The sequence below is a fragment of the Diplodia corticola genome (assembly GCF_001883845.1).
Source record: "Diplodia corticola strain CBS 112549 chromosome Unknown scaffold113, whole genome shotgun sequence".
NCBI lineage: Eukaryota > Fungi > Ascomycota > Dothideomycetes > Botryosphaeriales > Botryosphaeriaceae > Diplodia > Diplodia corticola.
Window position 1 is genome coordinate 23,696 of NW_017971592.1, and position 14,288 is coordinate 37,983.

At 53.1% G+C, this 14,288-nt stretch overlaps 3 protein-coding genes across 3 annotated transcripts; 1 reads left to right on the plus strand and 2 right to left on the minus strand.

Annotated features, from left to right (window-relative positions):
- Positions 1-477: 477 nt before the first annotated feature.
- Positions 478-2,338, minus strand: BKCO1_11300010 (cytochrome p450; the record flags this gene model as incomplete). The annotated part of the gene is made up of 5 exons (XM_020270489.1): positions 478-1,553; positions 1,633-1,701; positions 1,763-1,862; positions 1,936-2,055; positions 2,111-2,338. The coding sequence occupies 5 exons, from the start codon at positions 2,336-2,338 to the stop codon at positions 478-480; spliced, it is 1,593 nt and encodes a 530-aa protein (XP_020125029.1).
- A 3,337-nt stretch (positions 2,339-5,675) lies between these two features.
- BKCO1_11300011 (uncharacterized protein) lies at positions 5,676-6,731 on the minus strand (the record flags this gene model as incomplete). Its single annotated transcript, XM_020270490.1, has 2 exons — positions 5,676-6,164; positions 6,234-6,731. The coding sequence occupies 2 exons, from the start codon at positions 6,729-6,731 to the stop codon at positions 5,676-5,678; spliced, it is 987 nt and encodes a 328-aa protein (XP_020125030.1).
- Positions 6,732-12,314: 5,583 nt separating this feature from the next.
- Positions 12,315-13,226, plus strand: BKCO1_11300012 (uncharacterized protein; the record flags this gene model as incomplete). The annotated part of the gene is made up of 1 exon (XM_020270491.1): positions 12,315-13,226. One exon carries the CDS (start codon positions 12,315-12,317, stop codon positions 13,224-13,226), a length of 912 nt encoding a protein of 303 aa, XP_020125031.1.
- Positions 13,227-14,288: the final 1,062 nt, after the last annotated feature.

The window sequence follows — 14,288 nt, forward strand, 5'->3', positions numbered from 1 at the left end:
TAATGCCAGCATGACGAAGGAAATCCAGACAGGGCGAAAAGGTGCAGGCCAGAGCAACCACGGGGGCGACAGTTTGTATAAACGCACAATCGGCAGCGGCACGACGGTTGGACGCTCAGGCACGGCAGTCAAGCCATGGAGGTAGATACTGTTGTCGCATCTCGAGGTTACGCTCGGCGGAGACGTCGGGGGAGTAATATAAGAAGAGTGGGAGGCGGGCTACTCTGCGCGGCGCAGGCCACCCGTCTCCTGAGCTTCCGAGTAAGCTTGTCAGCCATCGCGGCGGACGTCGGGCAGCATTTGGGAAAGCAGATGGCGAGGGGAAGATAGATCGACACTAGGTCCTGAAGCTAAAAGGCGCTTGGGCAAGCCGGGCTGACGTCAGCCGGGTGGCGGGCGGGGAACACAGCCGGGTTTGTGGAAACAACATATTATTAAAAGGACTGGCCGTTACACTACTATGTGACACCAGTTCCCTCATAGCATGACCTCTGGCACCCTCTTCTTACACAACATCCTGACCCCACCATCCGGTAACATCTGATCAGCCCTCATCCTCGTCTTCGGCCGCTTCGCCCCTTCTTCCTCAAACGCCCACTCCCACCCCATCAGCATATGCACAAGCGCAATCTTAATCTCGTTGCTCGCAAAGAACCGCCCTGGGCATGCATGGGTGCCGTGTCCGAATGCAAACATGTCCAGACTCGTCGTGACATACTGCCACCCATTCTCCTGCCCGGGCTGTTGCCTCAGATTGGCGAAGCGACGAGGTTCGAACGTTTCCGGGTTGGGGTACCGTTCCGGATCCATCATGGCCAGCACAGGTACTCCGAGACTTGCACCGCGCGGCACGTACGTCCCGTCTGACAGCGTGTGCGGGGCTAGGGCGACACGCTTCATGGAGATGACGCTTGGGGGATTGAAGCGCTGGCTCTCCTTCATGACCGAGTCCAGCAGACGCAGCTTGTACAGCGTCGTCTTCTGCCACGGTGTTCCCGCCTCGCCCCCAGCGTCTCCCATCACACTGACGATCTCCTCACGCAGCTCGTCCGCAAGGCCAGGCACGGCAACGATGTCGAACATGACGTTCGTCAGCGCCGCGCTCGTCGTATGAATTGCCGCCATCGTCAGAGCCAGCTGCCCCAACACCGTGTCCACATTGCTCCCTTTTGCCGCCGCAACCTCGTCGAGCCACTGAAGAGAGTCCAGCGGCTTCTCGACCTTGCCCCCGCCCTTCTTCTCTGCTTTCTTCCTTTCAAGCCGCCTCCTGTTCACCTCTGGTTCAATGATGCCGTACGCCTCTCTCTGGCTTTTCTTCAGTGCTCCAATCTCCGGCACTAGGATGGGGTGGAAGAGGTAGACGAGGGGCCGGAGGACGCGTGGCCAGCGGCGAATGGCGACGGCGGCAGTCATGAAGTCGACAGTGTACTGCGCGGAGATGTGTAGCCAGGTCTCATTGCGGCAGAGGGGCACACCGAGGAAAGCGAAAGCAGAGAGGCGAGAGACAAGGCGGACGACGGTTGTGTAGAGGGGATCTTTTGTGACGGTCCATTCTATGGAGTGGTGATGCGTTAGTATGCCGTGGTAGCTGTGGAGAAGAGGCTGTTTCTTGTTCCTGGGAAAGCGCCTTACCGTCAGTGGCAGGGAACAGCTCGTCCAGCGACAACTTGGCCTCGTTGGAGAGCCCCACTGTAAGCCTTGCTGTACAAAATCGTCAGAACATGCCGGGTGGGAGCACATCTTTCTCCGGGAGCAAACTAACGGAGGGCTTGGGTCAACTTGATCCTGACCGTCTCTTGGAAAACGCTGTCTCTGAAAAGACCATGTATGCCCCCAAACGCTTGGTAGTCACTCAGAAATTCCTACCGGCGACATTTCTCATATCAGCCCACATCGCTCACCTTACACGCGCAAACGCACGAGTTGGATACGCACCCGTCTTATGAACTCGGTAAAGCTCAAGTTCGACTCGTTTCTGATCTCGTCCACAAACCTCGGCGGCAATAGTATTCTCGGTCCAGAATCGGCAAAAATCTGGCAAACCTTGTCCTTGCTCTACGCATTGCGTCAGCTTGCTCCACTCTTCTCCAGGCCCGCGGGTCCGGCATACCTGGTCCCAGGCACCCTGCAACACACCCAACGCATCGCGGGCAAAGCGCGTCTTGCTCGCCGACGCGCCACCCTCGCCGCCGACGAGCGGAATGTTCGGATAGGGGCGCTGCGAGTCGAAGGCAATGTATGCAGTGTAGGCGGCAGACAAGAGCAGCGCCGCTGAGACAACCTCCCAGAGATTGATGTTCGGGAGGCTCAGAGACGAAATGATATCATGAGTCGCCATGGCGAACGGCGTTGGGGATATGGAGATGATGTGTGAAGGTGGGAGAAGTCTGAGGAGCTGGATTCGGGATCCTGACAGCGACCCCGCAGCTTAATATACAGATGCTGAAGTCGCGCGGTAGGAGGGCCTGTAGCCGAGGGGCCCGGCAGTAGCCCAGATACTTGCAAAAGTTTCTCGATTCGACAAGCTGCATAATTTGGAAGGATTTTGCCAGTTAACCCGCGCGCGAATCGGATCCCTTCATTCGTCCATCAAAGCTTACCACCAACGTCTCCCCACATCTCTGATTTGGGGAAACTCTCTTATGCGACCGTTGCGCTGATTGACCTGCCGTCGATTGGTGGATTAGCAGGAGGAGCCCACAGCCCTAAGGGCCGGATGAAACACCCCGCACCGGCTCCCTGCTCTCACAAATCAGCAAGCCGAAGCCGCGGGTTATGAGGTGTGCTGCGCATGGGTTCTAGTGGCGCGGCTGGCCGGGGATAAGGGATCGACCGGCTCGGATACTAAGCTCTTACACTGCAGATCGAACCGCTTTGCCCCGATTGGTCGTGAGTGTTTTGGCCTGGGCCGGGCAAGAACACCGCCCTTCACCGGAAAAGACATTCTTCGTATCCGACCACTACTAGGTCTTCATTTATGCAAATACATGTACTACTACGGATCGTCGTGCATAGCGTAGGATTCGGCGTCCTGGTGGCAGCTGCGCATGACTGCATATGCTACGTCAGGTAGCTACAGCGCGTCGCTGCGCCTACTGACGATACGCAATCAAGTGCTCGATGGCCGTAACTAATATAGTTGCCGAGCATTTCCGCCCGTCTTTTCTAGACTCGTGACCGAAGCACACAAAGTCCCGTCCGCCATACTTTCCTTCCGGTGTCCGATACGATCTCTTCCACACGACGCAGGTTAGGGTGCACACTACCTACACTTCGCATGCTGCCCTACTTCCTTACCCGGCCTCCCCCTCTCTCTCGTTCTCTCTTTGCATAGCATGAGCAGCATTCTATATCCACAGAGCTGGTACAATGCACGCATAAAGTCCGACTGACCTGACCTCGTGAAGGGCCGGAGCGAGCCGTCTCCAAGAGCTTAGACCACGAACGGGAGCGGAGCTTTTCTTGATGGACAGACACTCGAAAGGTTTTCAACACCCGGTCTGCAGCGTACGTTGACACCACATTGTACCGTACTGTCACATGATTAACTCGCTGACTATCAACGAATGGGCGTTGTACGTATCGCGCGAAGAAGGAGGAAGTCAAGGCCGGGGTGCAGGCAAGCAGGCATATGGGCTATTGTGAGAGGAAGTGCCGAGGTATGATTGGCTTTACGGACAGACAGGTTTCTTACAGGGATAGATGACTGCGACAGGGGGTGGGTGGGTGGCGAGCTGGCTTTTGTAGATGGATGAGAGGAAAGAAATGGCGGCGATGCCCGGCGCACGTGCTAAATAAGAGAAAGGTGACCTTGCGCCAGACTATGATCATGAGTTGTTATATTGCGACAATAGTGCACGGGAAAAAGATGAACATTGGGCGTGAGGAACATTGGCACCGCTACCGTTCAGATAAGCGTCAGCTATTATCTGGGACCTTGCGAGTTACTCCGACGGTTATAGAATTTCGACTAATGGAAGCTAGGTATATTGGTGTTGCCGTTGACGATGCCTTGGTTGACGAGGATTGTCGAGGAAGCCCTTTAGACGAGAACTTGAAGGAATCCGATCTCCGTATTGGACACCTGCGTCTCTACTCAGTCAGCAGGTTGTTCTTCGTGTCAACGAACCGGAAAAGAAGTACCGATCGATATCCAGGGGCTCCCACTACTCTCCATGCCTATCCCATTCGGCGTCTTCGTCTGCAGCACTGGCATTCTTCGCTGGGGCGGTGCGCGACTTGAGGATGCTTGCTGCACCTCACCACATGGCGGAGCTGGTAACAGCGGGCTTTCAGGACGTGCCTAGTTCCCGTGAGGCTAGGGAAGACGTTAGCGACATCTGAAGGGTTGCAGAAGAGGCTGTGGCGATATACCAGTGACGGTTCTTCGGCATGGTGAGGACTTAGGATTGGGATTTTCTCGTGTATCAAATCACCTGTTGATGCTAGATCGAGGGTTACTGGTACAATGATCTTTAGATTGTTCCGGTGTAGGGACGAGTGTTGAAGATAGAGCGGGCTGGCTTTTATCCTTCCCTCAATTTGCGTGTGACCCCTTCGAGTAACCAACGGAGACCAGAAATTCTGGCATGCTACCTCATCCTGCTTCAATCTGACTGACTCTATCTTTGTTATGATTCCAGAGACAGCCATGGCCAACGAAGAAAGCAAGACCTTCACGCTGGCGTTCGCAACGGCGTCGTATGCAAGTCTCGCCCGGCTGTCTCACCCGCGCCGGTACGGCACGGTTTGGCATGGCGGTGCGGAGAAGGTTCCGGAAGCCATTTCATCGGGCAGCATCCAGTGGCGTGCATGTCATGTGGCTCGAGTCTCCCAAGGTCATGACTTTGCAACAAAGGTCGTTAGCATAAAGTATAGGTTGAGTACCGAAGGAGGCGCATGTTCGATCGATGATCAAACTTCGTTCGCATCTTTTTGCCTTCTTTGTCGTAGGAGCTAGCGGGTGGTGAGGAAGAAAAATTAGGATCTGACAACGCGGTTCCGGCATGTCTTCGTGGTTGAAGCATGTAAATGCAACGATAGCCCGTGCCTGCCACAACTCAGGTGGCTAATGGCATGCGTATGGAGCATACTGAATTTATGTGCGGCGACGATGCTTGGCAGGAAGTGTAGGCCCATCGAGTTAATCAAGTATATCCAAGCAAAGGGACAAATTCATGTCAAGTGTTTAATGCCACCTCGGACCTATCCATTCACCTTTCCACAGTGGTGCCAACGTTTTCCAGAATACAAATTCAAGACTAAAACCGGCCACCAGGCCATTCCGGCCTTAAACCGCCGCGCAGGTAATTGTCCCCCAAGACAGCCGTACCGCTCCACCGCCACTGTAGAGTGCATAGGAGAGAGCAGGAAAAAAACCACTAGGTCAAAATCTCCCACAGAGCTCTGAAACGGCTGCGCTACCAGATCCGAACGGACAAGCGGTGGCAAATCTATCGCTTTTGGGAGCTGCATTGAGTTCGTGGGAGCTTGGATAATATTGGTCACAGACAGAAAAATAATGCATCCATTTTCCACTTTGTGTAAGCGGCGCGGACCAAGAACGAAAACAGTGATTAGAATTGACTCCCTTGGGTCATTCCTGGCGCCGTCCAAGACACCAAGACCAACACGAAAAATGAAATAAATACAGACTTTATCACTCACACAACAGTTCACACAAAGCTCTCCCCCAACTCCCCCCTACACCTCCGCACATCGCTCCAATGTATATCACCCATCCCGAACCAATACTCGTCACACCCCCAGCACCCCATCTGCGCCCGGTACACCACTCCGACAACCAGCAGCAGGGCCACCACGCACAAGGCGTGGCAATCTAGCGCGGCGGAGAAGAAGTCTCGAATCGCGGCGAAGAAGGTACGGGAGCGAGCTGCGATGCAGGTCCGATACGCCGCCGCGCGGGGCCAGCGGCCGGATACGCGCAGCCAGACATCCTGAGAGGTGTTGCGGATGCGCATCGTAGCGGTGGTGAATGCGGTGCAGACGGATTTGACGGCGGTGGAGATGAGACTCGCGATGCCGGCGGCGATGCCGGAGAGGATGGATATTATGGAAGAAATGATGGTAGTGGGGATGCTGAGGACGAACTTCGTGACGGAGTAGAGGGCGCGGATGATGATGTGGAAGACTAGGATGACGGTCTGGAAGGGCGATGCGGGTTAGTAAGGATTGTCTGTGGAGGGAATGGAAAGGGGGGTTGCTGTACGGACCAGCTTGCTGAGAATGGTGATCTGTCCAGCGTTGGATGCGTCGGCATAGTCCATATTCTCTGGGGCCATGCAGGCTCCGAACAGCTGCCGCAACTCTTGGACAAGTGTACGGGCCCCGGGGTACTCAAAGTCGGTCGGCAGGGGAGCTTCCTCGTCATCGGACTCGACAGTTACCGGAAGGTCGTCATTGCTACTGTCCTTGCAATTGCCATGATTGTTGTCATCTGCCTCTGGCTGGGGCTGCTCAGAACTACCGGCTCCTGAAGTCTGGCCATGGTGAGGGGATGTGGGCGACAAATTATGGCTGGTGTTATTAGTTTCTGTCGACTCAGTGTGGCTGGAACTGCCGATATTTGCCTGGGAAGTATCACTGCTTGGCGACGACCCACTCACAAGAGCTGGGAGATCATTGATTTGCAGTGGAGCTGGGCGGTTAGGAGCGGCAACAGTGGCTGAAGACTGTTCGATGCCACCTTCGTCGATGACTGGACTATCCATGACTCTGGAAGAGTGAAGCGGACTATGTAAGGATGCAGGCGATAGATTGCAAAGATGCTCGTCGTTCTGGCCGTGCTCGTTTGGTGTTGAGGAGTCAGTTGACTCCCCTCGTTTAACGGCTATGCGGGATGATCCTACTCGTCCGTTGGTTGGGCGGGTTGTTCCCTTTCGACAGGCACCACTGGAGAGCGCCTGACTATCACTGGCAAACAACGCTATCGGCCCACGTTTGAGGCTGGTGCTGGTGGGATCTTGTTCAGAAGTGGAGCCTACAACTGGGAAGAGAGATAGCGGCAATGTAAGTGGTGAGGTCACAAACTCCCCAAAAATAAAGGAAGACGGCTTTGAATAAATACTGCAGACCCATTTTTCACGACTTACTTTGGTGAGCGACACGGATGCATCGGGACCCGGGCGGCCAAGAGTCAGACCGAGCATTGTCCACATGGATTTTCGTCGATACCTTTGGCCGTTCACGTATCTTGAATTGGTTGTGGCATTGACAAAGCGTCTCTCCAGCGCATCATTTTGGGTCAAGAAAAGCCGAACAACACGTCCTTTGACAAGAGCAAACCTGGGTGCATCCTACTCGCCGGATTCAGCCGTGACCATTGTCAGCTCTGTCCGGTATCTCACAGCCATTATTTGCAATCGTACCTCTCGCCTCACAAAAGGTTCTTGATTGATCAACCCTCCAAAAACCATTTTGACGCTTTTGAAGAATGAAAAGAGGGCTAGACACTGCGATGCTGCAGCGGTGTTGACGATTCTTTGGGTATGATGGTAACGTGGAGCCACAGCCTAACACCACGACGGCGTCGCCTTTGCATGCTTTGGACTTTGCTTTTTTTTTTCGAAAAAAAAAAAGATCTGGTTCCGAAACAGCAAAAACGATCGATGTCTTGATCTGACGCGTGCGAAGTCTTTGTCTCTTTGTGCACGACGGGTTTCGCCTTATGGGATGCAACAGACAAAGAGAACAGACAGCCCGACACATTTGCCGCCAAGCTACAATCTGCCCCTACACTAGCTGCGATATTGCCCACTCACCCGCTTGTTTCATTTGCCCTCCTCCACCAGCGGTAAAGCTCGATCAACCACGCCCACTGAGGCCGGTGGTCCCCGTTCTAATGACTAACGTTTTGCAAGCCAGGCGTGTGTCTTTGCCCCAACCCTGCCTGCCTGCGAACGTCACAATTTCCACACTGCAGCATCTGCCATTGCACAGCCCACTCTCTGTTCTCCATTGTGAATTCAACAGCGTGTCGTGTTTCTCCCCAATGTCGCTTACCCTAAACACAGGCGCACCAGCAAAGACGTCGCCCATGGGTGCTGTGGATTGTCCGAGGCGTTTTTCGCGTCATGCACCACTTAAGAGATGCGCGGACTTTAATTCAGGTGGTGAGGGGCCTAATTTAGGGTTTCCCATGCCCCCTCAAAAAAAATTCCCACCGGGAGTAAAAGCAGCGGCGCAAATGCTCCAACTCTATGCGATTATTTCCCATTTACGCAAGAAGTCGCTGATCCAGGATTGTTCCCTCGCACTCTCCCGCAGTGAGCACCGCCAAGTCCGAATATTCGTAGCTCTGCTTTGTTCTCACACGTATCAACGAGGCAAACCATCTGTCACGTCTACCCGAATCCTCACGGAGCATCTATACCATCCAAGTCTTGTTCATCGCAGAAAAGTTACAGTCTACTTACTTTTAGTATCAAAGAAGTCTCCTGAGTAAGTGCCGAATTACCACTTGTCCGTCGCCCTCGACCCCTGATTGTTCTATTTCCATCAAGGGAAAGACCTTGCCCGTGGTCCATGTGTACCTCCGCAGCCCTTCTACATCCCGGAACACTTTCACCAACTGTTCATCATTCCCCTCCGCTCGAGCCCACTTAATCAAGTCTATGAGATTGACGTGCCTCCCACGCAACGCCTCCTGACACTTGTCGCACGTGCTCGGGAGCGACACAATCCCAACCGCCTTGCACAAAGCATGCCAGTTTTCGAGGTCATCCTCGCTGCCGAACCAGACTTTTAATTCTTCTCGCAGTGCCGCGCGATATCCGGACTTTGCATACTCGTAATTGGAATCGCCGTATTTCCAGGCCATGTGCGCCCGTAAAGCAGCAAATGCGGCGGACGGATTGCTTGTTCGATCGTATCTGAATCCATTCTTCTTCACATAAGTGTCGAAGAATGTGTCGAGGGGTGTGTCTTTTGGTGAAACTTGATTGGATTTCGAAGACTTCTTGCTGACGCGGTCGTCGGGCGCAGTGTTGCTTGTAGAAGAAGATCGTGGGCTCTGAGCGCAAGAGTGGGTGAATTTCGGGGGGGTATATGCCGGTATGCAGTGGACATGGTCCCGGAACTCTTCCCATGTGTCAAAGCCATGCTTGCACCTGGTACAAGTGAGTGGGTGGTGAGTTGTATAAACGTGCCGGAGCGAGGGCGCGTCAAATGTCTTAGGGTCCTGCAGGAGGCGATTGTCCGTAGAAAATGCCCTTCCATTGAGGCCAAAGTAGGAACCGTTTCCTTCAGAGGATACGGCTCGGTTTCCTCCGCAATCTGGTATGACAGTTTTTAGAGTACAGTGAAATGCAGCAGAGGTCTAAGTTGCTCCTTACTCACCATCGAAAACACAGAATAGGCGGCATGTAGTATGATGAGCCTTTCCCGACCATCTAGGTGCAACCCGTGTTAGTCGATGACTACTGCGCCAAGTACCAATGTAGCTTACATACCTGTTTCCCATAGCCAAATTGCTATAAGAGGAAAACCCGTGAAAGAGGGGTGAATGAGTCCTTCCTACTCTATTGAGTTCCTTTGAGCGAACCAACACTGATTGCGCTGTGCTGTGTGTAAGTACGTTGGATGTGATGGACCATTTCGTATGCAGTGAGAATCTGAGCCCCAAAAGAATGAAAGACATCTTGCTTGTTTCCTTCTGGATCCCCACTGTCCTATCCCAGGACTGTGAGGGCGTTCCAAACGATCCGTGATGGTGCACAATAAGACTTGGCGAAGGCGCATACCGCTGATTTATGTAGCAGTTTTTTTACATGGCTCTGATACGCATCAGCGAAAGTGGTAGCTCATCTGATGGCATCTGATCTCTCAAACCACACTAATGCAAGTACTCAGCCATCAGACCATCGCTACAGAGCTTGCCTGAACCAAATGTACGACAGTCACGGCGGCTCGTAGCTTCAGTGCTGTGAGAACAAAACTCTCAACGAAGATAGAGATGCAAGCTAGCCAAGGCAAAAGCGGAAACTGTACGACACCGAGATATGCATCCATATGGGAAGATCTCAATGTGGGACGGGATCGTGATGGTCTGGCACCCACCCAGCCTCCAGCAAGTGGTAGTTAGAGTTGTCGTTACTATCTCCCCTTGCAGGTAAGCTGCTCAACATGTGAATTGAGTCGCGCTTATCTATACCCCGCAATGGGGGGCATGCGTTAACGTTGCCGATCTGTGGCTGGTGCCACAACCAGACTTGATTTACATGCACATGCTTGTTGGCGCGCGGCCTAGTGGACATCGCAATTTCCTCCAAGCAGCAGACAATCCTGGGAGGCCAAGAGCAGAACGATGCAGTTGAACGGTGAACATTACACAAACGTTCTTTGCTACAAGGTGACGGCACCAAGGACTACTACCGGTCTGGGTTGCTGGCACGGATGGGATCTTCGTAACGTAAGGTGACCGACCTGCAGCGACATGAAACGGGCGTGCATACGCTATTCATTGCTGTGTCGCACATTAACGACGAGCTGGGGTCTTTGTACCTCTGAGATAGCGGGAGACTGCCCTACTGCATGGTGGCCCAAGCTCTTAGCAACCGCCAGCACGAACCACTGCCGCCACACCCCTGTAAATCGCTTAACCAGTCAAGCAGGGACAAGGTTAGCCAGAGATATGGCCGTTATTGTCATCCAATAGGCCATCGATTTCACTCTTCCATGGCGACGCAATGGTGACGTCGCACCGGACCCCCTTCTGTGTCCCTCACTGATCTACGCACTGCGCAACATTGTCTATCTATAGCCCCCATCCACCCTCAACTATCCTGACAATGCTGAGTTACAAGGAAAAAATACTTTGCCACTAGAGGGATCCTGTTGTACGCCGGAAACGCCCCAAGGGGCTCCAGTTGCATATGTCAACGTTTATGATGGCACGGCGGGCTGTCCGCATTTGGTCTCAAGCTGTGTGACTCAACAAGCTGATAACGACTTATTTCCTTGCTGCAGACATTTCGCAGAGTGGTCTTTGTACCTATCGAGTGCATCCGGGAATGCAGCAAGATAAGTCTGGCAGGCCGGCTGAATCCAATCAGTGGTAGCCCGTTTCCCTTTCCTGAGGACTGTGACATGGTCAGCCGAGGTCTGAGAAGGTGTTCGCAATCCGATCCGCGCAAAGGCGACCCAAATGCCCGCAGATCTAAACACCAAGATCGTCGAGCTCAGCCGGCTCATCCACCGGCCAGATCCTCCGGTGCCAGCTCTCAATAGCGGCCGGTGAGGCATATGGCGACAGCATCATCGCCGTCTTTTCTTGGCCATTCTCAGGTTGAGGGGAGCCACGCGTGATTCACACGGTGTAGGCATCGGGGTGTTTCCCAAGTGCCTGTTGAGAGACGTTCTCAATGTCGAGCCGCCGTTCGCGCGATTTCGGCCGAGATCGATTGCTGGTGCGGACAGCTGTTTCAGTTTGCGCTAGAGAGCGTAGCCCGGCCCAGCCGGACAACCATTGGAGGAGGAAAAGCACGTGGGATACGTGGAAGCCTGACTGGGGGCATACCTTCGCGGCATATCCCGCTCTGGCGCCTGTCTGGGGAGATGTGGCGGCCGCGCTTGCACGTCTCTGTCTGCACGGTGTCTTCGACGAAGGCGGCGCAGGAGCGGCACCGAAGAGGCTTTCTTGTTTCTTGGGTCGCCATGTTGGCTGTTTCGGTGGTCATGTTGGTAGAAGAGAGACAAATTCATAAGTTGCATGTTGGAACGTGCTGGCAAGGCTGGGTTTCAGTAACAGACGATACTATGTGCCTACCCGGGGTTTCTCTTCCAATTTTGAAACACCCATCCGAGGCGCTGTTTTAAATCTTTGCTTTTGTCTGACTCCAATGCTCACGTAGCAATCGAACCAAATCTCCTCTGTTTTAGTAAAACAATGCAACCGCAATGGCCACGATGACCGACGATACAACACTATCGCAGTCTGTCAGTCTCCTGTTTTACATCTTCTAGGCTATAAATCTGCACTTTACTATTCTTGGGGCTGTCGGGCAGACTTGATCACTTTGAGGGATGCAAAGTCGTTATCCGCCGACCAAGCCATTTCGCATTTATAGAGCTTACTAATTGAGTGGCTTTATGTTGAGCGTTAGTGGAAGTTTACTAAATCAGTATCCTGTGGTTTTCTTCCTATATCTTGTCATGTCTAAAGCGTTGGTCGGTTGGGAGCGAAACCGGAATTCAAAAGTAATGTGGGAGCTGGAGACGGACGTATGTGTTATCTTGTTTAGCTAGTCTGAAAAATGTTGTCTTTCTAGGCAGTTACTTAACACTTGTGGGAAACAATGGATGAACACGCGACTACCCCGGTTGTAGTCCAAGCGTATGTACCGACGTCCCCAGCTACCTCATCTACTTACCTATATATTCTTCAAACCCAAACTCTCTTCTTTCATCCTCAACCCTCTCTCTTCTCCTCCCTCACTACCTACACTCTCTACAAGGTCAATCTTGCACCAACTTCAAAGGTCATGTGCTTCTCAACGCTCACCGCTTACATTCCTCGCAAGCTTGCCCATGTCTTCGCTCGAACGAACATGAGCACCGAGGCCGCCGCCATCGGCTCATCAACCAACCCACAAGACTACGGCACTATCCAAGATGTAGATGGCTACATGCCGCCAGGAGCCATGGACCACCAACTTCCCAAGCCCGGATCACCCTCATCTGCTTCACGCAAAGCATCTCAAGCGGAAGACTCTCAGGCGCTAAGCCAGGAGGAGGACCACGAAACGGGACTTGTCACTGACACGGTGGCTCTTGAAAGCGAGGATGACACCACTCGCATGCATGAGCTGGCTGGGTCCACGATGTATGTTCCGCAGTCTGGATCCGCAGGTCAGCTCGTGACTGGTGACGACACCTCCTTGTCAAAGGCCGTAGACAGTCGCGGAACGGCCTCCCAGGGCGGGTCAGCCTTGGGAAGTACAACGAGTCCGAGCAGCGACTGTGAACAGCGTGTTGTCAAAAGTGGGGAGAACGGTGAATTGGCGGACGAGCGCACGCACGAGTATGCAGATGAGTCTACCGACAAGCACTCAGACGAGTGCACCCTTGCCCACACAGACGTAGCCGGGGACGGACACGGCGCTGCCATCGAAGTCCAGAGGGACAACGACAACACAACTCCCATCAACAGCGACACCGACAGCGACGGCGGCGTTCCGCTTCCCCGCGATGATTACTTCAGCATGTAAAAGGCATGCCACTAGCTGTGATGGGCGCAATGTGAAGGCAAGATATGATGCTTGCCGATGTGCGCTGTAGTATGGTCTTACCAACGGTGCGGTCAAGAGGGAAGTGTTGGACGGATAGAAGGACATTACCTGGTAGCCAATTTTCTGGACTTCTCCTGTCTTCCTTGATAACTACTGGGAATCGATTGTCATAAAAGCTGTGTTGCTGTCTTTTGCAACAATATGTGATACTTATGGGCAATTAAAGTCAATACTGAGGCGGCTTCGTGGGTAGAAAATGTTACTTTGCAGGTAGGGCTGATAGCTAAGTTTACTCCGTGGTCTGGTGTCACCTTTCACGCTACACGCACCAGCTCCTCCCATCCTCTAGTACTCCATCTACTACAGAAAGGCGTTTTCGTAACGTGCTGTTGTGGCGCAGCCAGCCCTGCTACTTAAACCATGCTGACTAATCTACTACCGACTCGCACCCATGTCACGCGACGAATCCTTCCGGATATTGCCGCTGCTGCCTATTGCTGAGCAGTACATATATGGGTACAGCCTACCAGAGTACCTGCTTACGAAAAAATATTCACGAATAGCGTTATACGGCGCTCCCGGTCTAATATAATCTACTTACCTACACGATCAATCTTCGTCCGCTCTAACAATACATTTTCATCACAGTAGCACTGCGATACCTGACATGGTAGACGAGCAGATTGCTCTTAAGATTCACGATGATATCTTATTAAGTGTTAGTGTGTGCACTTGTACGCGAGCCTTTCAAACTCATTGTTTATGCGTTGTACAGACCGTCGGTTCGCCAGACAGTGTGGCCTCATTGAGACACTCCTTACAAAGAATGGGAGGATAGAGCCCATATCTATCAACGACAATCAGGGCAAGGCCCGCTCACTACCTCTCTATCCTATCCTTATAGGTCAATAACAGCTATACAGGTCAGCGAACATGTCCTTCGTAAGATCATCGAGTGGTGCAAACACCATCAAACCGACTATCCAACCAGCAGCCATGGCAACCCCCGCGAAATCCCTTTCCATGCTCTCCCACCCATCT